Source organism: Giraffa tippelskirchi, chromosome 7, assembly GCF_054371585.1.
Source record: "Giraffa tippelskirchi isolate mGirTip1 chromosome 7, T2T-mGirTip1v1.2.pri, whole genome shotgun sequence".
Lineage (NCBI taxonomy): Eukaryota > Metazoa > Chordata > Mammalia > Artiodactyla > Giraffidae > Giraffa > Giraffa tippelskirchi.
Genome location: NC_137281.1, coordinates 79,813,387 through 79,839,061, shown reverse-complemented (window position 1 = coordinate 79,839,061; position 25,675 = coordinate 79,813,387). Strand labels below are relative to the sequence as shown.

At 43.0% G+C, this 25,675-nt stretch overlaps 1 protein-coding gene and 1 long non-coding RNA gene across 11 annotated transcripts in view; one reads left to right on the top strand and one right to left on the bottom strand.

Annotated features, from left to right (window-relative positions):
* Positions 1-23,950, bottom strand: part of DIS3L (DIS3 like exosome 3'-5' exoribonuclease) — a 30,714-nt gene extending 6,764 nt beyond the window's left edge. The window contains exons 1-12 of one of the 10 annotated variants that reach the window (XM_081511784.1): positions 23,712-23,950; positions 22,220-22,373; positions 13,950-14,078; positions 13,453-13,583; positions 11,846-11,981; positions 9,357-9,533; positions 8,519-8,597; positions 7,265-7,444; positions 5,044-5,213; positions 3,788-3,949; positions 1,634-1,881; positions 526-618 (exon numbers count right to left, since the gene is read on the bottom strand). In XM_081511784.1, coding sequence (XP_081367910.1) covers positions 526-618; positions 1,634-1,881; positions 3,788-3,949; positions 5,044-5,213; positions 7,265-7,444; positions 8,519-8,597; positions 9,357-9,533; positions 11,846-11,932 — 1,196 coding nt within the window. In that variant the 5' untranslated portion in view covers positions 11,933-11,981; positions 13,453-13,583; positions 13,950-14,078; positions 22,220-22,373; positions 23,712-23,950. Of the gene's footprint in view, positions 1-525; positions 619-1,633; positions 1,882-3,787; positions 3,950-5,043; positions 5,214-7,264; positions 7,445-8,518; positions 8,598-9,356; positions 9,534-11,845; positions 11,982-13,452; positions 13,584-13,949; positions 14,079-22,219; positions 22,374-22,674 lie in introns of those variants that run through there. The other 9 variants (XM_081511786.1, XM_081511785.1, XM_081511777.1 and 6 more) reach the window with 9 other exon arrangements.
* LOC145514293 (uncharacterized) lies at positions 6,922-11,389 on the top strand. The gene is made up of 2 exons (XR_014060024.1): positions 6,922-7,084; positions 7,361-11,389. It is a non-coding gene; the product is annotated as an uncharacterized LOC145514293 (long non-coding RNA).
* Positions 23,951-25,675: the final 1,725 nt, after the last annotated feature.

Below are 25,675 nucleotides of genomic sequence, written 5' to 3'. Positions count from 1 at the left end.
TAGGAAGGTGGAAAACTGAGAGTGCTTTTCTGTTACAGTATTGTACCTAGAAAAATACATAAGAAATTGGTAACGGATGGAAAGTGGCAGGTGGGAGCCTTTCACTAAACATCTTTTGGAAGGTGTGAATTTTCAGCTTCAAGGACAGATATAAACTTTAACTACAACAAATAAACACAAAACTCCCTAAGTTCATGATCCTTGTGAAAACAGCCTCAACCAGGGAACATATATGTACAAAGTGACACATATTTGTTCTTAGACTTTGACTTTAAAAAGTCAACAAGAGGAAGAAGCAGCCTCTGAGCTAGGCAGAAGGAAAGGAGACAAAAAGAAAAGAGTGGAAGGGAAGGGAAGGTGAGAGAAATAAAGCTGCCCGCAAACAGAGGACTGGTGGGGAAAGCAGGGGTGGGAAGGGCGGTGGGAAAGCAGCTTAGAAAGAGGAAGAGGCCAGAAGCAAGAGCCACCAGGCATCACAGAAGGACCAAGACAAGTTCTGACAATAACAATAATGAACAAACTCACCTATCAACGCCTCCCAGGAGGGAGCACACGTCAGCACTGAGGATGGTGGGCAGCATGTCATAGCGACGGTCTGCTAAGTAATAAGTGGTGGCCCTGTGAATGACATACATGCAGGTCCATGACCTTCAGCAGCAAGAGGCAGAACTGCTGACGGCACAGGCTGCGGTGAGGAAATGGCTGAGAGCTCAGCACCAATTCCCCAAGGCTGTTGCTTTTTCATAAAGTGCAGCAGACTGGGTAATAAAGCTATTCCTGTGTTCCCACTTTTCTAAGTGATACTGCTTTGGGCTGAATATTCTTCCACTGATATAAAAGAGAAAGAAAGAGTGGCACAAATCTTAGTTGTGTAAGAAAAGCTAAAGTGTAATGATCCAGTATTTATATAAAATAGGATATTACTACATGAAAAATTTAACCCATTTCACTATAGGATACAACATGTGAAAAGATTTTGTTAAAAAAGGAAAGGCAGGGGCTTCCCTGGTGTCCAGTGGTTAAGAATCACCTGCCAGTGCATGGGAGTCAGGTTCAATCCTTGATCTGGGAAGATCCCACATGCCATGGAGCAACTAAGCCTCTGCAACCTCCCTCAAGAGAAGCCACTGCAATGAGAAGCCCACACATCGCAACTAGGGAGTAACTCCCACTCATCCCAACTAGAGAAAGCCCACACGCAGCCAAAGAGCAAATAAAGGAAAGGTAAATTGATCACGATACTACTTTTCTAAAGGAAAAGGGGAAGTGGACTTCAATTTTTTTTTTTTTCCCCTGGAAGGATCTTCAGGACTGTTCCCAATTGTGAAATCTTTAAAAATCTGAAACTAGCACGGGCTTCCCAGGCAGCGCTAGTGGTAAAGAACCCACCTGCCAATGCAGGAGAGGTAAGAGATTTGGGTTCGATCCCTGGGTCGGGGAGATCCCCTGGAGGAGGAAATGGCAACCCCCTCTAGTATTCTTGCCTGGAGAATCCCATGGGACAGAGAAGCCTGGTGGGCTATGGTCCATAGGGTCGCAAAAAGTCAGAAACGACTGAAGTGACTTAGCACAGTTGCAGAACACGTTATAGTCACTCACACACAACCCTAGTGCTGATTTCTGAAAGCAGTACCTTGTCCTAGCTTCAATGTCAATATAAGAGTGTGGTGCTACAAAGTGCGTCACGTCTGCAATATGGACTCCAAGCTCCAGGTTGCCATTATCCAAGGCTCTGACCGAGAGGGTATCGTCCACATCTTCAGAGCCGCTGGGGTCAATGCTGAACACCAGGTGGGTTTTCCTCAGGTCTTCACGTTCTCGTTCCTCTTGGGAACTTACCTTCCAGGGATTTTCCGGTGTGTTGACTGGCATCTCACACATCTGTACAAGCAGAGGCCAAGATTCAGCAATTCAGGCACCAGAAGTTTCCACAAAAACTCTCTAACATTCTCCATGTGACCACATAGAAACCCCATTCATTACTCATTGTGTGCATGTGCTAAGTCGCTCAGTCGTGTCTGACTCTTTGTGACCCTATGGACTGTAGCCCACCAGGCTCCTCTGCTCATGGGATTCTCCAGGCAAGAATACTGGAGTAGGTTGCCATTTCCTTCTCCAGGGGATCTTCCCGACCCAAGGATTGAACCCGAGTCTCTTACATCTCCTGCACTGGCAGGCAGATTCTTTACCACTAGTGCCACCTGGGAAGCCCCTCATTACTCACTACCTTCTACCTATGTTTGTCTCTTTTGAGCAATAATTATTTACTAGGTGCCTAATATGTGTCAGGAGCCATGTGAGGCTCTGGGAAGTCAGGACTCAATAGGAAAGACACAATCAGCATGCCCTTGAAGGCTCTACAGTCTAACAGGAAATGTTCCAGAGCATTTACAGTCTCTTTAGTTGTGAGGGTTGGAGCAAGAATGAATGGGTGGCTTATAAAAAGTACAATATCTACCCCATTTTCAAATGATTCATTTGTTTAAAGGTAGTTGAGCTTATAATTCAAGTCAAGCCCTGAAAAAAATCAACATGTCCCAGATATTAAAAGCATATTCCCTTTTTAAAACAGGATCAATCTTGGGCATTTTTTTCTGCATTATTACCTATTCAAGCCATCAATTTGCAGTTAAGTAGGCTAAAAGGGAAGAATTCTAGTCCTATGAAGTCTAATTCATGTTTTATTTTGTTCCAACATTTTCACTAAGCTGTCAAAACAAGTCAACAAATGATTTCGAGATACTAATGTTAAACATAAAATTTTAATAATGTAAGATATTCTAAAGTATTTTTACTATTATAGTTACTATTCTGTCAAAAATTATAATGAAAATAAGAACACCCATATGCTCTTGATGACAATGAAAACTGGCCCAATTTTTCTGGAGGACAACCTGCCAATTCACAGCAAAAGCTATTTAAATTTTTTATGCCCTTTGACTTGGTAATCTCACTTTAAGTATTACATTCCAAAGAAAATGATCAAAAGATTAAAAAAAAAGTGATGTTTATGAAACATTTGAAGTAGCACCTTTTATAATACTGAAACATTAAAAAGCCCAAATGCTCAACAACTGAGGAAAGTTTAAGCAAACTAGAGTACATCAATATAGAGTAATTTGCCATCGTTATTAAAAATAAGTAGGCTATGTCAACACACAGAAATAATTTTAAGTGAAAGAAGCAAAAAATAGCCTGTGTGCACTATGAATATAGCTATGCAAGAATAATAAACAAGATTTATGAGGATTTTTAACAGATCATAATATGATGGAAATAGCTGATGTTTTATGTTCACACAATTTTTGTTTTCTGTAAAGGTTACAAAAATTGTTTCATCATGAGCATGGTTTTTTTGACCCACGGGTCAGAGATGTATACCCCAGAAGCTGCTTCCTATAGCTTTCTGCAGGCCTCCGGTTGAATGATCAAGAAAGGGAGCAGAGCCCAGTGGGTCTGTAACAACTGGGTACCCATGTAGTTACGGGGGATGGATACATACTGACTATAAGATACTGACATACCATTTGTAAGCACAGTTGGAAAATGTAAAAATTTTAGAGCTATAAGGCTGTAAGACACTAACTGCACTTGAAGTTGACTTCAATCTAGTTCAAGCACAGAGTTAAAGAGGAGGGAACTTTTCCTATTAGCTGTGGTTTAGATAGTAGTTTGTTACACAGTACAAAAATTTTTCTTTCTTACTGACAGAACAACAATAAAGGCAAACAAACAAAAAAGTAGAAAACTGTCTTTTATCAGACCAAAGGACTGGGGGAAGTCTGACCTGAGCTTCTGAGAAGGGGACAACTGAAATGCTGTTTTCCACCAGGATGGTGGCAATTTCCCCTTCCAGATCTCCGATTCTTCCTAGAACCCGTACAAAATGTCCATTTGGGTACATGGATGTCGACTCCCAGGAGTCAATGCGCACGACCACCCTGAAGTCCTGCACAGAGAGGGGGAAACACAAACCCAGTGTCAGGAGTTAAGTGGGTCCATCAGCAACGCCAAACAAACAAGGGACAAACAGCATTGAGCTCCACAGAGAGGGGCCCATTTATCAATACAAATGACCATCTTCCTTTCTTTTTTTTTCCTTTGATTGGGTTCTTCCTGTTTTACTAAATTGCCAGATGGTAGGTAAATGCTTAACCCAGTGCTTTGAAGGGAGGCGTTACCTCTCTGCACCAAGTAAGTGGGCTGGCGATGGAAGCCTGAGAAGGAGAGCCAACTGTGACACATTCTAGTTAACATATGCAGCCCAAGGGAAAAACCCAACCATGCACAGTCCAGATTAAATTTCAAAACAAAACATTTCAATTTTTGTGTGTTTTGGAGTTACTTTCTAATTTCTTAAGTCATCTTTTGCTGGGGAGAAGGTTATCAGCGTGAACTGAACCTCACTGCCTCATATTCCAGCAAACCACAGATACGGAAAGCAGCTATTGCACCTGGTCTCAGAGAGCCTGAGTGAGGCTTCGGGATGGAAAGGTACACGACGGACAGGTTACTGGCTGGGGACACCCTGCTTCAGTGTCTCATTTACAAACTACAGAGCATCGGGCAAATCAGACTGGGTGATGCCTACACCCTTTGCCACAGTAAAGGTTAATTTCTAACTTTCTTGTTTATGTCTTCTCTCCGGGGCTCTGTTTCTTTATGGATAATCGATTCTGTGAAGTACCACTATATCATCCCCACAGGGCAGAGCAATCGTATTTCTATATCACTTGCTGGAAGAAAGCTTGTTAGCGTTGGCAAAGTGTATCTATTGGAAGTTTCTGTGTTGGACAGCTGGATAATGAATGTTCTCTCCAGGTGTCCTGCACAGCTCTTTCTAGGACGGTTTCTCTCTGGCCTTCATTTATTAATCAAGGACTACTTAATAGATGGTTCTATATATTTAGGATTTTTAGAAAACAGGATCTCAGAATGCCACATGCCATCAATAATTTATCTCTTCTTATGCAAAGAAGTTAACGATGTTTCCTGGTACTGCTCAAAAGCTGACAGAGACAAGAGGCGAACAGAAGGAGGTACCTGGAGGGCTTCTGCTTGTTGAGTGCTGATTCGGATTTTGGGAATTCTGTAATCCCAAGGTGTAACTAGGATTTTCTGAGCATTTTTGCCCTGTGATTGGACCTCTTCTATGGATGGAAATGTCACCACATAGTCCCGCCAGTTCTTCTGAAGGATGCCTACCACTCTGCCTTTGGGAAAACAAAACAAAAGAAAGCCTTCACTGGTAAGGTGTCACCTAACTGGACTCTGACCAGCTCAGCAGTGAGGAAGAAAACAGGAAATGCAACATCCAATTTTTTCAAGCACATCCACACAAGTTGAGAGATGCAAACATTTGCCTTCCTTCTAAGAAGGATGGATCTTTTTTTTTAAAGATAGGTAATTTTTTAAATAAACATTGTCAGTATGCCCTTTTGTGTATGTGTGTGTGTGGTGTGACTTTTAGAAGCCATTAGTCCCACTTTCTCTTTGGCCCTTACTTCACAAATCTCCTTTTTTAGGTATGTTGGGAAAAGTTAATGATTTTCACTTTTTTTTTGACCATACTGCATGGCATGTGGGATCTTAATTTCCTGACCAGGGATCGAATCCATGCCCCCTGCAGGGGAGGCATGAGGTCTTAACCACTGGACTGCCAGAGGAGTCCCTGATTTTCACTTTTTTAAACTTATGCCTTCTGTTGTACATTTTCACTGTCTTGCATTTTCCTACCAGCCAAAATCACTTGGTTCAACATTATTTACAGAAAAATTACACAAATCATAAGTCTGATACGTAAAACTTTTAATCATCACAGACTGAAGTCAAGACAAAGTGTAATAGTAAAGTGCTATCTTTGCTTTTCACAAGTATTTATGGAGCCCCTACTAGGGATGAGGCCCTGTTCTAGGTTCTAGCAGGGAATACAGCTGTATCAGAACAAAGTCTCTGACTTCTTGGCGTTTACACTCCAGTCTGGGTGTCTGTGGGGGTGGGAAACAAATATGTGAGGTAGTGATGACTGCTAAGAGATGCAGAGTAGCGTAAGGTGACCAGGAGGGATGAAGGGTCAGAGTGGCAGCTATTTTAAATGAAGTGACTTCTGAGCAGAGACCTGAAGTGAGGAAAGGAGGTGTGAGGAGGTTGGGGGAAAGCTTGTTTCTCAGGTGGTAAAGGGCAAGTTGGTTATTGTGGCAGAAGCAGAGACCTGACAGGACCTAAAGATTTTAAAAAGATCACTGCAGCTCCCTTACAGAGAAGACTCTCTGGGAGCAAGGACAGGAACAGGGAGGCCAGTGAGGAGGCTGCTGGGAAAATCTCACCCAGAGGTCTTAGTGCACTGACTTAGGAGCCAAGTGGCAGAGGGCAGGAGTGGCTGGATCCAGACCACGCCTTAAAGCTAGAGTGGACATGCTGATGTGTGAAATAAGGTGAGGATAGCTCCAAGGTCTTGGGTTGACCAACTGTAACAACAGTCTTGCCATTTACTGAGATGGGGAACAGTTGGAGAGAAACAGGTTGGGGGGCAGAAATCAGGAGTTTGTTATTAGGTGTGCTAAGTTTGAGGTGCCTGTTAGACATCCATGGGAGGAGGCCAAACAGACGACTGAGTAGACAAAACTGGCTGCAGAAGGGGTCTGGGCTGGAGAGACAGTCAGAGGACTGGAGGGCAGCTCCTAGGGAGAGTGTGCAGAGAGTGAGAGATCCAGAGAGGAGGCCGGGTGCATCCGAGAGGACAGGAAGATGGGCAAGAACCAGCAAAGGAGTAAGGAGGAATCCACCAGTGCAGGAGAAGAGCCCAGAAGCCGAACAGGAGGCAGTGCTCTGCCAGCCAAATGCTGCTGACAGGCTATAGGTCCCGAGGACTGTGGGCAGTGAGGTCACCAGTGACTCTGACAAAGGACAAGAGGTAGGAGGGGGTGGTGCCTGGATGTTGTGGCTTTGGGAGAGACCAGGGAGAGAGGAACTGGAGAGAAGAGAGAATTCCTTTTTCAGTGAGTTTCGCCAGAAACTGAAGCAGAGAAAACGGCGATAGCTAGAGAGGATGTGGGACCTAAGAGGGTTTTTATTTTGTTTTAAGGTGAGACATATTATAGCCTATTTGGGTGCTGATGAGAATAAATAAACTTGCAGAGAGGGGAAACTGATAATGTAGGAAAAGAGACGATATCATATATTAATAATTGCAGTATTTCTGCACTAAGGAGAGGAAAAATAAACAGTCCCCTCAGACGACCAGGCAGCTTTTGGGCTGGCTCACCTGTGGGCATGGGCTCACTCGGGGATTCGCCCAAGGCCTTGTCATCACCATCATTCTCACCCAGGGCGGTGGTTCTCCCTTTCCATTCACTTTTAGGGAGCAGTTCGACAACCACCACGTCTCCATGAATTGAGCGGTTTCGAGCCTTCATCCCGTGGATTAGGACGTCACTGATGAGATCTGTTTTGGGAGCAGCACAGAGAAACCCCATAAAGCCAAAGGGGAGACCACACCAGTGAGGCCTTTCAAACATAATATGTTCAAGATCTAATCAGCATTATTGCAAATAAAAGCTCCCTGCTTTCAAAGATGAAGTCAAACTGAAGGCAAACTCGTGCTCTGCAGGTTAGGAAGGAAGAAACGCTGCTGCTGGCCATGCTGTATGATGTGCTTTCATAAAGCCACTCCCAACGATCTTTTCTTTTTTGGCCCCACTGTTTGACATATGGGATCTTAGTTTCCCAATCAGGGATCAAATCTGCATCCCCTGCCCTGGAAGTGTAGAGTCTTAACTGCTGGACTGCCAGGGAAGTCCCTCAACTGTCTTTTAAGGCAGCTTCCCTGCATGAGACAGTTTCAGCCCACACGGGGACTCTGTCCCATACCTTCAGGGGCCACGTGGCCAGGAAGCGGTCAGCAAGCCGCTGAACTGCAGATGCTGCAGGACTAGAAGCGTGATGAGCAGAAGCCCGGAGAAAGCCACTGCTTCTCACTCTCCTCCAGCCTCTCCCTGTCACTGCAGAACTGACAGTACACTCAATTATGATACAATTTATTCACACATTTTTTTTCATCTATGTTACTTTTTAAAAGACTCCAATGAGGCAATATAGCTCAGTGATGCAGTACAGGACAATGTCTTAAAACCTCACAGGTTCAGCCCCACTGCTTACCAGGTACTCCATCCTGGGACAGTTACTTCGCTTCTCTGTCGTTAAATTTCTTCATATGTAAAAGGCAGTAAATAATAACAATACCTACTTTAAGCGCTTAGAATAGTATCCGATATATAACAAGCACTCAATACAATAGTAGCCATTACCATTTTTTAGAGTTATTACCAAAAAATCAGAAATTACAGACAAAAAGCTAGGGAAGAAAAAATAAAAAACAGCCCATGATCCCACACAACCAGTGTATGTGAGGATATCTGACATGGCACATGTGGAGTGACAATTTCAACTTTGCTTTCTTCAGAGTGTAATATCAGAATAAAAGAGCAGTATGGAAATTTACGTAAGGTTTATACTGGACCTGAATCTTTACTGCTGGCTCCTTGAAGTCGAACAAAAGCTTCTATTTGTGCTCTGTGTTTGTTGACATTCAGAGTTCCCTAAAATCAAAATCAATATGAAAAGCTTCTTTTCTGTCTGTTTTAACCTCCAAAAGGTACAGCTCAAAAATTTTATGAAATTATCCCCATTATATTCTTATAAGGTTTATGATCCCTTTCTCTAGGAATAATAATAAGAATTCATGACCAATGGTTATGTTCTCCAGAGAACGGACCATGATTTTGACCTACTCTTAGCTGTACCAAGTGTTGCAAGTGCTACGATTGATCTTACCTAAGTGATGAGAAGTCTTTACAATATCTTCTTCCCCAAAATATCCTCTCAGGAATGCTGTAAACTTCATTACCAATTGGAAGCATTAGCCTCTCCAGTGGATTCTGTAACCCACCAGGCTCCTCTGTCCATGGGATTCTCCAGGCAAGAATACTGGAGTGGGCTGCCATGTCCTTCTCCAGGGGATCTTCCCGATCCAGGGATCAAACCAGCATCTATTACATCTCCTACATTTGCAGGTGGTTCCTTCACCGCTAATGCCACCTGGGAAGCCCACAGGAGGTATTTAAAGGCTACCTGTGTGATGCTTAGTATGTAACCTAATTAAGAACACTAGAGAGTGGCTCCAAATCCAAGGGTAATGCCTACGGAGGGGACTCCCACATCACCTTGAACATTGGCGACTGGCTTACTGAGGCCATCTCGTTGACAGCCTTTGAAATCAGAGGCCTGGGACAGGAACTAAATAAAGAGAAGGAAACACACTGGCTGGTCCTGTGCCGATTCTCCATCACCACCCTCACCTGGATGTAGCGCCCAGACTTGATGCCGGCTTCTAGCACTTCCAGGGGTACATGTTCTGGGTACTCCTTCCCATGGCTCTCCTGACTCTCATTCTCTCTTTCTCGTCGAGACTGAAGGATAGACTCACAGAGCTCATGGGCGGCCTTTAAATCAGGCCAAAAATTGTCCAGGTAGTTCTGCATTTAATAAAGGCACAAGAGAAATATGGTCAGAAGATAAAGATTCTGTTATAGCAGCATTACGAAAACTCCCGAACAGGAACTGCTGGCGTGCAGTTTTGAAGAGGTGTTAAATGGGCAGTACCCTCCCAAGCCTCATGCTACCAGTTCATTTTCTACCATCCCATTCATCCCTGCAGCCTTGCCCAAGGAACCGCAGGGAGGCTGTTTCTACCGTGGAACGCTTCTACCCCCGATCACTCTGCATTTTCAGATCTCCCTCACTCTTCACAAACATGCAAGTATGTGCACATGTCCGGGCAGCATGTCTTTACAGGGATCTCATTGCTGCAGATAACAACCCTCACTGAATGGAGAGGAAAATCTCCTATATGTGCATGTTTATTTTTCATCTTGAAATGTTTGAGATTTATAAGAAATCCGAATAACCTGGCAAAACATGGTGAGGAGTAAAGTATAATAAGGCAGAGTCTCCCCTCCCTCAACCTACAGGCAATCTCAGATGCGCAGAGAGGAAGGAAGGAAAGAGGTTTCTGTTTTTTGGTGTTAGGCCTTCCAGCCTCACAAACTCCCTGAGGACCACATCTTCTTTTGTGACTATACAGATATAGCCACAATTTTCATGTGGAGACACTTGTGGGGATGCTCTATCAATGTGATGACCTGGTATGAAACATAATTCCCAAACAACTGTCAGGGTCCCCTCCAAGTAGAACATTACTGAATATTATTGTACTTCTTGGTGTAACTTGCAGAGAGGCCCTAGATAAGACACCAAAGTCACCACCCAGAGAAGACTGGTGTGGTGAGGGTGCCTGTGTTTCATCTACTTCCTGTGTCCAGGCTACATGTCCTCACTTCTTCAAGAGGAATTTATTGTCCTCACTCCTTCCAATCTACCTTCACATCTCCACAGAAAATTCTGGGCTTCCTGCTCATCTGAACTTCACAGTATCTCTTTTTCTCTGCTATCATACACTGCTATAAAGCCCTCGGTCACACAGTTTGCTTAGGAAATGCTATACAAAATCAAACTGTACTATGCTACTGGGCTACAGAGAAAAGTAATTTTCACAAAAAGTAGAAAAACGTAATTTTAGTCAACTGTCCTCCGCAGGAACAAGACATGATGTATTGCAACAGAAAAAATAAGTGACACTGCCATTAATATCCAGCGCCCCTGGATTTTTCTGGCATGTCAGAACACTTTTTCTTTATAGCAGGGCCAAGAAAATTCTATCGGCAGATCTTTAGCAATATATGCACATGGGAACCTTTATAGGATCTACAATTCAAAATCCAACTAGATGTTCTGTAAACTGACAGAGGTAATGGAGGGCCTCATTCCAGTTTCTGAATCAAAAAACAATATTCACCATTGAAACCTGATCGAACAACTGGGCAGGCAGAAGTGGCCAGTAATCTCTTGAGAGATTAACAGGCATCCTATTCTCCAAAAAAGTACCTAAGAAATAGGAGAACTGTGTTGGTCAGAAAGCTCAAAAAACTGTCACTGATAATGCTGCTCCTGTCTGTTACATGGACACCAAGCTGCTCCAACAACCTTCACAGGTCACCCCTTCCTTTACCCTTACTGACCCATGCTCAAGGTCACAAGTAAACAGTATGAGGAACAGTGGAACAGTAGAAAAAGAAGACTGGCCTTTAAAACTATGTTTTGTGTATATTCAGCAAAACCGTTTTGGAGTCAACAGAGCATAGTGATTAAGAGCTTTGGAGTCAGACTGCCTGGGTTCCTATCCCAGTTCTATCCCTTTCTCTCTGTGACGCTGGGCAAGTTGCTTTAGCCTTTCCGTGCTTAAGTTTCCTCACCAATAAAATGGGGATACTAACACCTGTCTCAAAGGGTTGTTGCTAGAATTAAATGAAATAATATACTCAGAACAGTGCCTGGCATACATAAATGTTGGCCATTATTCTTAGGTAGAACCATGTAAAACTGCCATTTTTAAGTCGAAAACAACAGAATATTGACAATTTTATAAGATTCAACCTATCATCATTACTACTGGTATTATTGTTATAACTCTAAACATGTGTTCACTGTCAATAGGGGTTTACTGGTCTGCAGTCTTAGAAACTGTAGGCCTTACAGTCATGGGGAGTTTGCCCAAATTTGCCAAAGATAAGATTAATTAGGTGGAGAGTGATAAAGACATGGAACTTCTTAAAGTCTTCATTCTTTATTTTCCCTTTTCTGTACTGCCAAAGGGGTCCAGAGCCTTATGAGCACCAGTGTGGAAATGAACACACACACACACACACACACACACCCCAGCTGGAAATACCTTGAAGGAAATCACAAACACTCCTTCTGTTTCACTTCCATACTGCTGAATTGCCTCTTCATCTTCTGTCACCATAACGATGGGCATCCTATCCTGGCAGTGGTGATAGTACCAAGCGGCTGCGTTGTAGATGCTCCTAGAAGGCAAGGGGCACATGAGCCCTCCCAAGGCAGAAAAACCCAAGCTCTTGATCAGAACTTCATACTTGGCTTTCAATCTGCTACCCTTTGGTTTAAACAGACAACCATTTATTCATTCAACACATACTTCCTGAGTACCCATTATAAACATGGATACTCTGGGGGATAAAAACAAGAATCAGAAAGTGCTTGAGATTTCTTGTTTTCCAAGACATCCAAGTACCACAGAAACCTCATCCATTTCTTGATATGGCCTAGAAACCATGAGGCTCTGCCACCATTAACACCTTTTAATTGGAGGGATGAACCACACAGCACCACAAACAAGCCTTTGGCTAAGAGAAAAAGTAGGCTGGATGCTAGTAGCTGAAGGTCATAACCCAATAAAGACAAAATCCAATATGGTACCACGTGAAATGTCTGAAAATCTTCCTGAGGAGAATCTGAATTGAAAATGGAGTCTAGGTCTGGAGATGTATTCAAGAAAGGATCGTGTTTCCAATGAAGTGGATGGACTTGGAAAGTCAGTTTCTGTAGGCATCTGTCTCCCTTTCTGCAAATGAAGATGCTATGTAAGGTTCCTTTAGTTCTAGAATTAAAAAATATTCACTGAGTACTGACTGCATGCAAGGCTGTGTAGTTAGTAAGTGTGAGTCCTCACACATGACCCAATCTAGGAAAAGATTTGCTTTTCCCTTTCTGCTGTTGAGCCCTGTAGGAACTTAGTCCATTAAAGACTCAGTATATATCAGTGCTTATTTTGCTTTAGAGAATTTAAATATTTAATGGCTACACAGACATAGAATTACAAGGAAAAAGATGATGTAAATATTTTGTACGGATAAGCTATTTTAAAACTACAGTCTCTTTTGGCTTCTACAGAAGAGTGTAGCAGAAGCTATGGGTGCCCAGCACCTGCACCCTAAGACTGCCTCTGACTTCAGCTGAAGCAGGGTGACGGTTCCATCCCTTCTCAAGGGCCTGCTGACTGGAGTTAACACCCTCAGGGAATGACCCTCCGCTAAAGTGGTAACTAAGTGCTTTCGCCTCCACCCTTGGAGGTGACTTCTGGGGCACGCTCTGCATTCTTTCTTAGAGGGTCCCAGCAGATGGAGCCTCAGTTTCCCTTAGCAGTTAACACATCCTTTACTGTTTTCCCTCCTTCTCTGCATCACTCTCCCCAGTTCCTCACTCCTGCTTCTGGGAATTGCTTCTCACATAAACAACTCTTCTCCCAAATCCTTACCTCAGGGCTCTGCATTTGGGTGGACTCAACTATGACCCCCACTTCCTAAAACAGCTTGACTAGAATTAAACTATGAGTTTAATGGGGATATTAAAGCAACTTAAACCAGAGAAAGTGAGATGATCTTAAAAGTAGGACCTCTTCCTGCCTCACACACACACTTGCATTAAAGCTGTGACTTCTGGATCCTATTAGCCTTTAGGGGCCTGGGGCAAACTTACTCTGCTGCTGCTGCTGCTGCTAAGTCGCTTCAGTCATGTCCGACTCTGTGCGACCCCATAGATGGCCGCCCACCAGGCTCCCGCGTCCCTGGGATTCTCCAGGCAAGAACACTGGAGTGGGATGTCATTTCCTTCTCCAAGACATGAAAGTGAAAAGTGAAAGTGAAGTCGCTCAGCCGTGTCCGACCCTTAGCGACCCCATGGACTGCAGCCTCCGACCATGGGATTTTCCAGGCAAGAGTACTGGAGTGGGGTTGCCATTGCCTTCCCCAAAACTTACTCTAGGCACCTGTGTCTCCTTAATTACAATTTCTAAAATTGTATTCAAATGACATCTCTAGAATATTGACACATTAAGCATTTCAGTATTAATCACAGTTCCAGAATAATTGTTGGTTTGTTCTGGCATTATGTTTAGATCAACTCCCAAATAACCAATGACAGAGAAATGAAAGAAGCTGATGGGGTGAAAACCCAGCTATTATTCAGGGCCATACCTGCTCTGCCACTTCTCCATGGACTCCCCTCTTTCCCGAGGGAGATAGCAGGACTGCTGGAATTCATTAGCGAAGAGGACACAATCATGACGCGCATCCTTTAGGAGATTTCGCAATTTGTTATACTGTCTGAGACACAGAGAAGAAGAATAAATCTCATGGAGCATGTACTCATCTCCTGCCAGCTCTTGCTAAGGTTCAAAAAAGATGAGGTATTTTAGAGTGAAAGATTGATTATTTAAAACCCAAGAAACACTTAGCCTTAGTGTGTGCAGTGCGCTTTGGGCTGCTGTTTCTCCATTTCGCCTGCTGGAATGGGCGTGGCCAGAGCCTCATTAGTTAGTTCGTGGATCAATTAAATTCCTCTACATTTCTGAGACCTTTCCCTTTCTGAGGCCTCTGGCTATTTATTATGTAATTATACAACCTTGCCTCATGTAGCCCCTTAGTCAAAGGCTCACGGAGGCAAGCAGAGTTTAGGGCTGTATTTTTGTACTTCACTTTATTCTATAAATGGCATTGGGTATTAATACATTTTATTTTTTGCTGGCAGACCTGGAAAAGGCATGAAAGGTAAGTTTGGGGATTTATCTGTGAATTTTATTGATGCAGCCACACCATTTACATGAATGGAGGCTAGCTTCATCTGTCAGACAACTAACAGAAAGTTTTAAGGATTTTCCCCATAAGGAGATCTCCCCGTTAATCTCAGCCAAAGCAAATAAAATGTGAAGTCTCATTTAAGTCAGTTTCTAAGAAGGCGCTTTTTAATCGTCCTGGTAATATGAAATATATAATATTCACAATTATTTTAAAGGAAATCAATTATTTATTTAAAAATGGATTAATATTAAATCAGATGTTAAATTAACACATAAATTATCCAAGGTAGATGACTGGCATTTAATATAATAAAATTTGTGTCCTTGCATTCCTACCTCCAGCCTGCCACCATGGATTTTAAAAATGAGTCTTTTCATTAAAGCAAAGGCAGAACTTTAACTTTTTTCCTCTAAATAAATGCTAACTATCAAATCTGTATCATCTCAACACTTCACTGGAAAACAAGAAACACATTTTACATTCTTAGTAATTCTAATTTTGAGCCACTTTAAAAGGAATCAACAAAAGAACCATCAAGTAACTACAACTTATAAAACTGTCCTAATGAACAAAAGGATTCAGCTTCATTTATGTGAATGGTAGCTTTCCTTAAGAGAATTCCACTTGTGTAAACAAAAGCTGGCCCTTTCCCCTGGAAATGCCTAGAACATATTAAATGTATAATTTTCCCACTTTCACAAAGATACACTTAAAATAATTTTTCAAAACCTCTTAGAATAAGCACAGAAGAGTCTCCATCACTGTGCTAACAAGACCCAGACCCTCCTTACCAGGTGGTTAGGCGAGGACTTTCACCTTCTGCTTCACACATTTCTGTCATGTATGAATTTTTTAAATGAGTACTTTTCTTGTTAAGCAATAAAAAATTCTAGAAGAGGTTTTATAAACATCTGAAATTTATTAATTCAGAGAAGATATTGAAAAATTATGGCCTGTTTTTCCTGATCTCTTCCAGTTCTTTGCTCCTTTTAGCCACATCCCTAATAAAGCACCTGAGTTCAGTGCAGGTATTGGCTGTGCTATCCCAGACTAAACACCTTCCAGTTAGCAAACTCCTTCTCTGTGCTCTGCTGAGCGCCCTCAGGGGAACCATCGAGATATCCCCGATGCTGCCAGATATCCCCGATGCTGCCTTTCATCTTCATGGCCCTGCTCATGGTGAACGCAACACAACCATCCATTCCTCAAAAAAAAAAAAAAAAAAGTCAAAGCTAGAACTACCACATGTCCCAGCAATCCACTTCTGGGTACAGACCTCGAAGAACTGAAAGCAGTGTCTCAAAGAGATATTTGCACACCCATGTTCATAACAACAACATTATTCATATTAGCTAAAAGGTAGAACCAGCCCAGGTGTCTACAGAGGAATGGATGGATAAACAAAATGTGGTATATATATACCATGGACTGTTACTCAACCTTAAAAGGGAAGCTCTGACATATTCTACAACACAGATGACCCTTGAAGACATTATGCTGAGTGAAGCAAGCCAGTCACAAAAGGACAAGTATTGTATGATTACACTTACATGTATTTTCCTGAGGAGCAAAATACACGGAGACAGAAAGTAGGACAGTGGTTGCGTGGGGGCGGGGGGGGGGGTTGTCTTGGGGGAGGGGGAGTTAACATTTAATGGGTTTCAGTTTGGGAAGATGAAAAAGTTCTGAAGGCAGGTTGTTACAACAGTGTCAGTGTATTCAATGCTACCAAATGGTATACTTAGATAGGGGTACATTTTATATTATATATATTTTACCGTGATTAAAAAAAAATAGCTACACTAATTGTCAAAACAAAATAAAACCACAAAAAAGGATAGAACAACCCATTTCAGTGGGATAAGTGCCATGAAAGGCAATGTGCAGGGTGTGATGGGAACCCAGGAGAGAGGGAACATACCTGAAGGATGGGTGAGCATTAAATGGACAAAGGGTCCCAGGGAGGAAAGAGAGGGGACAGAAGGCTCGAGAGAGCAGATAGCACGCTTCCTCCTTATATCTCTAGTACTTAACCTGTGGCAGGTACTCAAAAAATGTCTTCAAATGAGTCAATGAACTCACAACCCAGTGCAACAACAGTGAACCAAATACAAGATAGAAATGCCCTGGGACAAACTTTGACATTTCAGAACCCAGTTGCTCTTTTGCTAGGCTTCTCACACATCACTGCATTGGTTAGCACAACCATACTCTAAACCTGGGGCTTCTCAAATCCAGTCCTCTCCAAATACCTGGTGCTCCACAAGCCAGACCTGGGGAGGTTACCACCAAATAAGCATAATGACAATCCTTGCCAATGTTTAGAAAAATCTATCACTTTGCAAAAAGAATTTTCTCAATTTGAAGTTCTACTCCCATATATTTTCCTTAGACTTTTAGAGTGTGCTTCCATTTGTCAGCTACCTATCAGCCAGATAAAACAAATGAACAAATGGAATGAGAATATTAATGGAGAAAGCAGGAAACAAACAGCGAATCACTCTGAGTGTGACAGTCAAGTGCTCTTGTAGGCATGTGGGTTTATGGTTATAATTTAATAGCATATCCATAGAATACAGTTGTATTTTTTGCTAGTCAGGGCTGGTGGTGCACATGATGGAATGAGATATATGAACATCCTGCATGGAGCCAGCAGAGAACATCATAGTGCCTTAAACAAATCTGGCCTGAATGACAAGAGTTTCAAATAGTCAAGTACAATAAAATTATCTGAAGTTTAAAAAAATTCCAGTCTTACAGAAAAACCCTCATTTCCTGGTCTGGCTAACTGCTGCTGCTAAGTTGCTTCAGTCATGTCCGACTCTGTGCAACCCCATAGACAGCAGCCCACCAGGCTCCTTCGTCTCTGGGATTCTCCAGGCAAGCATATTGGAGTGAGTTGCCATTGCCTTCTCCAGTGCATGAAAGTGAAAAGTGAAAGTGAAGTCACTGAGTCGTGTCTGACTCTTCGCGGTCTGGCCAAAGTGTTTTCTAAATCTCCATTATCTACAGACAGTTTCTCGGGGGACAGCAAAACTTACCTTTTCTAGATTGATTTTTTTTTTTTTCTAATTTTATTCAATAGTGAGCTTTATCTGCAGACGCAACATCCCTTCCCCTGCTGACTCCTCTCTCTGGGGATGAGAAGTGGGCATCATACAACCAATGGGAGATATACAAGGAAGTGGGTACTCAATGCTGCATTTCTTCAGTTTTTGCAGAACTTGGGTGAGGTCTCCTAGACTTGCTTTCAGAGGTCCCTAAGTTTTCTACAAGAATTTCAAAAATTTCTATTTCCATTTATATTAGGTTGTATTCTTTCTTTTTTAATTTTTTTTTACTGTGGTAAAAGTCATATAATATAAAACACAGTATCTTAACCATATTTAACTTATAGTTTAGTGACACTAAGTACAGTCAACCCATGCAACTCTCATCCATCATCCATTATTCATCTCCCAAATTATTCACCTTCCTAAACTGAAACTCTGTCCCCATTATACACTAACTCCCCATTCTCTTCTCCCCACCCTTCAGCCCCTGGTATCTATCAATGTTCTTTCTGATTGTGAATTTGACTATTCTAGGTACCTCGTATAAGTGGAATCAAACAGTATTTGCCTGCATTAGGCAATATTCTTAAAACAGTTTAAATGGAGCACATTTTGGACCATTGTAGCTGCAATGCCATTTGGTGTCAAGACCTGCCCTTTTGGAAGCCTCAAAGACACCTCAAACTCAAGACCACCCTCCCACCCCTGACCTCCTCCAGTGTTCCGCCTCTGTATCGGGTTACACAAGCCAGAAACCTTAGTGTCATTCTTGACACTACATTCTCCCTTATCTCACTTACATAAATCCATTACTAAACCCTATAGACTTTTTAAAAAAACAGTTGCTTTATTGAGATACGATTCATAAAATTCACCCTTTTAAGATGTACAATTCAATGGTTTTTAGTGTAGTCCCAGAGTTATGTAACCGTTACCATTATCTAATTCCATTTTTATCAGCCCCCAAAGAAACTTATACCCATCAAGCAGTCACTTCCCATTCCCTTTGACTCAGCCCCTGGCAACTACTAACCTACTTTTTGTCTCTTGGATTTACCTATTCTAGGCATTTTATATAAATGGAATCATGCAATATAGAATTTCTGTGTGTGTGGCTGGATTCTTTCACTTTGCCTAATATTTTCAAGTCCATGTTGTAGCATTTATCACTATTTCATTCCTTGTTATAGCTGAATAATATTTCATTGTATGGTTGTATGGTTAAACCACCTTTTCTGTAACCATTATCAGTAGCTGGACATTTGGGTTGTTTCCATAGTTTGGCTCTTATGAATACAGCTCTTATGAACATCTGTCTCCAAGTTTTTGTGTGGACATGTTTCCATTCTGTTATATACTTACAAAGTTCTATAGATCTTACCTACTAAACACCTCTTAGAAAAGTCTATTTCTCTCCCTGTCTCTAAGCTAGCCACATCTCTCATGTGAACTAAAGCAAGTACCTCCTCTTCTTTTCTCCAAGCCTCTTTTCCACTGGCGCAGTAAACTTTTCAAAACTGGAATCTGATCATGTTATCCCCCTTGCTTAAAACCCTTCACCACATCCCTGAGGCCCACGGGCCCTCTCTTAGTCCAGTCCAGGGCCCTCTCCTGCCTCCTTCTCCACGTGCTCCCTCCCCCTGACCTCGCATGGCACAGTTTCCTTGCCTGGAAAGCTTTTCTCCTTTCTTTGCCTGGGACTCACACATCCCTCAGAGCTCAACACAAGCCTCTCACTCAGGAAAGCTTTTCCTCCGGTGCCTAGCCTGGGCTCTCCTGAGCCAAGTCCCCACCCCACGCCTCAGCATGCTTGTCACAGCTGCACTTCCCCATCTGTTTCTCTGAATATCTATTACTGCCTGTCTCCCCATCAAGAGCACGTCTGCTTTTGTTCTCCACTGTATCCTCAGTGCTAGCACAGTTTCTGCAACATAGAATCTCTCAAATACACAGATGAACATTGGTCCCATTGAATTAATGTTCATTTGCAGTTTTCTGATTTTGTAGCTTTGTTTAATTTGAAGGTCTGATTTGGGTTTAGGGTTGCATTAAGTAGTTAGGTATAAGGATTTATGCCTAAATTTATGTTGAAACATATTTAAGTAACTTAATTTAAATTAACAGTGGGTATCCATGAGAATTTCTTTTAGAAACAAAGTTGACTTCATTACTCATGTTGAGTAACATTGATGGAGGATGGGGAGTTAGATCATGTTGACCTCTGAGATCCTCTCCAACTGTAACACTTTGATCTCAGTCTTATGTTATGTACTAAGAGACTGAGACTCATTCTACACAGATGGCATTTAGGAAGGAGTCAAAAGGAGAAAGCAAGGCATCCTTCTTCCAGACACTAGAGCAGACCAGGTATTTTCACTTGACAAACTTTCCTAAGCAATAATGTTCCTAAAAGCATGCCAAATAGAATGAATTATTTACCAGCATCTCAAAAATCTCTAAGGAAGAACTGAAAAACAAAACTTCCCAACATTAATTGAAGCAAAGCACCAGAGAGCCTCTGCTAGGCCGCAAGCGTGCCGAGTCACTTCAGTCATGTCCGACTCTGTGTGACCCTATCGACTGTAGCCTGCCAGGCTCCTCTGTCCATGGGGATTCTCCAGGCAAGAGTACTGCAGTGGGTTGCCCTGCCCTCCTCCAGGGGATCTTCCCAACCCAGGGATCGAACCTGCGTCTCTTATGTCTCCTGCATTGGCAGGCGGGTTCTTTACCACTTCTGCTAGGCCACCTTTGGTTAAATACAAATACTCAAATGATTTACATACATGTAACACTTACGAAGGCCAAATTAATCAAGCAAATCTCCTGAATCTTACACATTCAATGGCTGTCATCAACTATAAAGCTAGCTTTTAATAAATGACACTTTCCAGGGCTTAGGTAACTTCCTTTAGCTATTTCGACCTGAATACACCTGCTGGCCACCGAACAAGTAAATAAAACACCAAGTCCCAAACCTGCTGATTCCTTTTGCTGCTTCTTATTCCTCGCCATCAGTCATGTTCATCTCCCTGCATTATGACCAGTCTCAAAACTATTTCCTTCAGAAGGCATTTTAAACTCCCACAGCCCATGTTCACTTCTGCACTTTGCACAGTCCACATTAAATCATCTTACATGGGTCCAAGGTATGCCACAATTCCCTTCTTGCTTCTCGCATCTAACTCCAACAAGACAACAAGTTTGTTGAGAGAGGGACCAAGACTTCTCTTTGTACTTCAGAAGGCCTGGAACTAGGAGCTCAAAAAGTGCTCACCAAATGGCAAAACCAGGGTGTTACCCTGTGAGTCTGTTCCATGACTCTTCAGCTTTTGTTTTCACATTTAGTACATTCAGAGACACGGTGAAGTAATGGAAAACTAGTAATTTTTCAAGTTAACTACTTTTGAAATGTTCAGGAAAAAAAGACTATTTAAATTCCAATTATTTGCTTTCAAATGTCCCAGGAATTGGTTTTTAAAACAATCCTTAATATTAAAAATAATTTAGAAAACAGAAGTTGAAAAGGCTCAGCAGTGTGTTAGCAACTCACACTATAACAGCAAATTGATTTTAGTAGCAGAAATTGAAATATGACACCTGGAGCAGCATTTAAACCTGGGTGCGTATAAACATTTGTATCTTTTTGTCTGAACAAAATCAACTTCAAGCTCATATAAAAATATTCTATCTGAAAAACCTGCACACAATCTACTAAATGCATATTTTTTTGAACTGAGCACATAATAAGGACAACTTATCATTTTCATATACAAATAAATAAACACACTTCATCTTTTACTACCAATGTCTGAAGAAACTACAATATTTAAAAAAGAATAAACATAATTTCTGCTTAACTTGGGGTGTTAAGAGGTTGGGTGTATAATTCTAATGTGCTGTTTCCATACAGTCATCAAGTTCAAATCATAAATCTTTTCCCAAGGTAAGAGAAGCAAAACCATTTATAGTGTATTTGTTTAAAAGGTGAAAAACTGTTCTTCCTTTACGTATAAGGCAAGCATTTTAGACTGAGTTCAATCAGAAATTCTTTGTTTAGCAAATACAATTACTATGGTTGGCGGTTATACCAGTAGTCTAAAAATAAAACAAGTTAATTCTGGTTTCATTGAATAAATCACAAGTGATTAAATAAATTTATAAAGAAATTTGCCTCCCCAATAAAGGAGCCTCAAATTTTAAAACACTTTCTTTTTCCCAGGGGGAAAATAATGTACGTTTCTGAAACAATATATCTATAAATAAGATTAAATAATACGCAGTTTTCAACCAGAAGTAAGCAATAGGTCTGCTACTATAAAAATGCAAACCAAAAGCCAAGAATCTTAAATATCCACATCCTGGGGACACTGCAGTTTATTTATTGATTTACAGTCAGATCTTTGGGCCAGGTGTTGAAGAAGAAATATAAAAGAATGTTACTGCATTCCTCACCGGCAAAGAAAATGCCAAATTAGTTCAAAAAGTCCTTTCTGATGAAAATAATGAATTCCTCCCCTCTCTCTCCAACACTTCACTTCTCTCCAACAAGGGACCTTTCCTAAAGGGGAAAAAAAACCCTGCACCATAAATAAATAAATAATGCAAAACAGATACCTCCGGCCTCTTTGATGCTGCACAGCTTGACAAGCCGTTTGCATGAAAACAATTCCCTTCAACTCAGGAAACTCAAGGATCTCAAGGTAATCTTGAACGACTTTCCAATCTGGAACCATGTAATGAGTCACGTCGCTAGACAAGAGTTTTCCATCTGAAGGATAATTCAAAACGGAAGAGATCAGACAGCGTTTGCAAACCTGGTTTATTATGATTTCAATGTCACGGTGTCCCCATGTGCAGAACAACTTCTAATCTTTAACAACACTGTGAAGTTTTTAAAAGACAAATCCACTTTGGTAGAGGTAAATTCAGCACCTTCATTTCTCTGAAGTTATGATAAATAAAAGCTCAATGTGGTCTATGGTGTTGCCAGTCGTGCCGATGACAGATTAAAAAACAAAAACAAGCAAATCCTAAGCACAACTTAACTTTTTTTGTGTTAACTCATTGACCTACACTCACGTTCCAGTGGGGCACCACAAATAAACATGTCAACCACTTGTTTATGCCCAGGCATTTCAAGTCGGTTCTGTTTCAAGCTTGCGAACTGCTCAGAAGTCTCCTTGGGCCAGGAAGGCTGAATTGACTAGAAAAGATGCTCAGTGCAAGCAAGGGCAGAGGTGGGACTTCCAACCCTGCCTGTGTCTCGGAGCTGGTTAGCCGAGCTGTAACTGAAATGTTCACCTTAACCATAAGCTGAGGATTCCAGATATTCGCTGAAAAGGACTACCAAGCTCCTCTCCCACCACGGGGAAGAGAACCTACAACCTCCATCGTTAAATGGGCCACCCCAGCAGCCTAGAAATCAAGTGGAGGGAGGTGTAGTGGGCAGCCGACCCAAATCCAGTTTCGCCATGACCTTCCTGGACAACGAGGGCCCAGACGACTCACAAATCCTACAGTCAAGAGGCTCTCCACTTGGTAAATGTCTGAGGCCTCGGTGCAGGTAGGTCAGGAAACTGGTGGGGAGCAAAGCAAAGTACAACGAGAAGCAGCAGCAGCATTTGCTCCTGCGCTCCGGCTGGCACTGCAGGGCCCACAGCTCCGGACCTCCTCGTTTCACCACCGCGAGCCTGTGGGCCGGACGCTCCAGCGCCCACAGGCCCCTCGGAGAGCCCCCAAACCAGGCCTCTGCGCGGCGGGGGCGCCTGCCCCTCGGCCCTTCCGCTTCCCGGCGCAGAGCAGTCGAGAGACGGGGTTGAGAGACCGCGGAGCCGGCTCAGCTCTCGGAGGTTTGGAAGCTGCCTGCCCCTTGCGCGCGAGCGGCAGCCGGGTCGGAGGTGATGCCTGGAGGCGGGCGGAGGCCGGGGGGCCTCGGACTCTGCGCCACCCCGGCCTCGCTCTCCGCCTCTGGGCCGCGCCCTTCCACCTTAAGGCCGACGCTCTACCCCGGCCCCGCCGCTCCAGCTCCAGCTCCAGCCCCGACCACTCAGCTCCCGCCCGACCTCGGCTCCCGGTGCCCCCAGCCCTCTGCACCCCGGGCCCTGACCGTTGTGGCAGGTGGCGGGCTGCGGACAGAGGGAGCTGTTGCAGGGCACGCTGGGCCGCAGGTAATGCTCCCGCACAATCCGCAGCGTCCGGCCGTGGAAGGTCCTCAGAAGCAGCACCTTCTCCCGCTTCTGCAGCATGCTGGCAGCGCTCGGACAGAGTTCCAGGCCCCGGGAGACGCCCGCTCCGCGAGCGGCCGGGAAGCGGCAGCCGCGGCGCCGCGCTGGCGGAGGCGAGGCCGAGGCTTCGGGCCCGCCCCCTCGGCCTGGTCTCCGCGGAGCTCCAGGCGGGCAGGCCCTCCTGGCGGCGGCCTGAGCGCTCAGGGCTCCACACCGAAAACCGCCCTAACGGCCCGTAGCCCGGTGTTGAGAGCAGCAAGAGGCCGGCGGTGTGGGTACTCCAGCCGAGCTCACAGTCTCCCCCTAACCCTGCCTCAGTTTCTCCCCTCCTTAACGGTTGCCTGGGGGTGGAATTGCCTGGGAGGGGTGGAAACCACGCGAAAGACTTAAGGGAGACGAAGATAATACAGATCTTCTTCCACATACGATGGGATCAGGTCCCGATAAACCCATCCAAGTTGAAAATCCATTTAACACACCTAACCTACCCAACATCACAGCTTAACCCATCCTATCTTAGATCTGCTCAGAAAACTTATTTTGGCCTAGAGTTAGGCAGAATCATCTAACACAAAGCCTATTTATGACAGTGTTGAATATCTCATGTAATTTATTGAATGCTGTACTGGAAGTGAAAAACAGAATGGTTGCCAGTGTTTCGGTTGTTTACTCTGGTGATCGTGCTGTCTCAGAGCTTAGACTTGTTCAGCGTCACGGGACAGTGCCTTGTGCCATTAGCCCGGAAAAGATAAAAATTCCAAGTGGGTATTACTTTCACACCATGATAAAGTCCAAATATTATAAGTGGAATCATGGGACGTTGAAACTGTCAGTACAGGGAAACTAAAGTCTTGCAAAGATTTGGTGCAACTGTGAAGGATTATTGTACTTTGTTTCTACCTCCAGGTTCATATAGGAATGGGACTCCCTTATTAATATGGATACTTATCTTTTTGTTGTTGTTTAGTTGCTAAGTCCTGTCCGACTCATTGCAACTCCATAGACAGTAGCTGGCTAGGCTCCTCTGTCCATGGGATTTTCTCAGCAAGAATACTAGAGTGGGTCTTCATTTCCTTCCCCAGGGGATCTTTCTGACCCTGCTTTCACATCTCCCGCTTTGGCAGATGAATTCTCTACAGCTCAGCCACCAGGAAAGCCCAATTATTAGTGTTTTGTATTAATATAGGTAAATATTAGTATGTTCTGTTTGTTGCTCTTGCTTTCCCTGAAAGAACTAAAAGATTCAGCAAATAAGCCAGCAACCTTGCTAACTCAACATTTTTTCCCATTTAAAAAAACTGTATTTATTTTTAATGTCATGTATTTTTAATTCATATAAAAATTCAAACAATGCAGATAAAATGGAAACCAATCCTTTCCCTTAAGGTAAACATTATCTATTCAACCTCAGCATGATAGCATTTGCAGCCTCTGGCAAAGGAATTCTCCTTGAAATTTGATGGAGACTAAAACACAGTCCAAAATCACTGCAGATGGTGACTGCAGCCATGAAATTAAAAGACGCTCGCTCCTGGGAAGAAAAGCTATGACCAACCTAGACAGCATATTAAAAAGTAGAGACATTACTTTGCCAACAAAGGTCCATCTAGTCAAAGCTATAGTTTTTCCAGTAGTGATGTGTGGATGTGAGAGTTGGACTATAAAGAAAGCTGAGTGCCGAAAAATCAATGCTTTTGAACTGTGGTGTTGGAAAAGACTCTTGAGAGTCCCTTGGACTGCAAGGAGATCCAACCAGTCAATCCTAAAGGAAATCAGTCCTGAATATTTATTGGAGGGACTGATGCTGAAGCTGAAACTCCAGTACTTTGGCTACCTGATGCAAAGA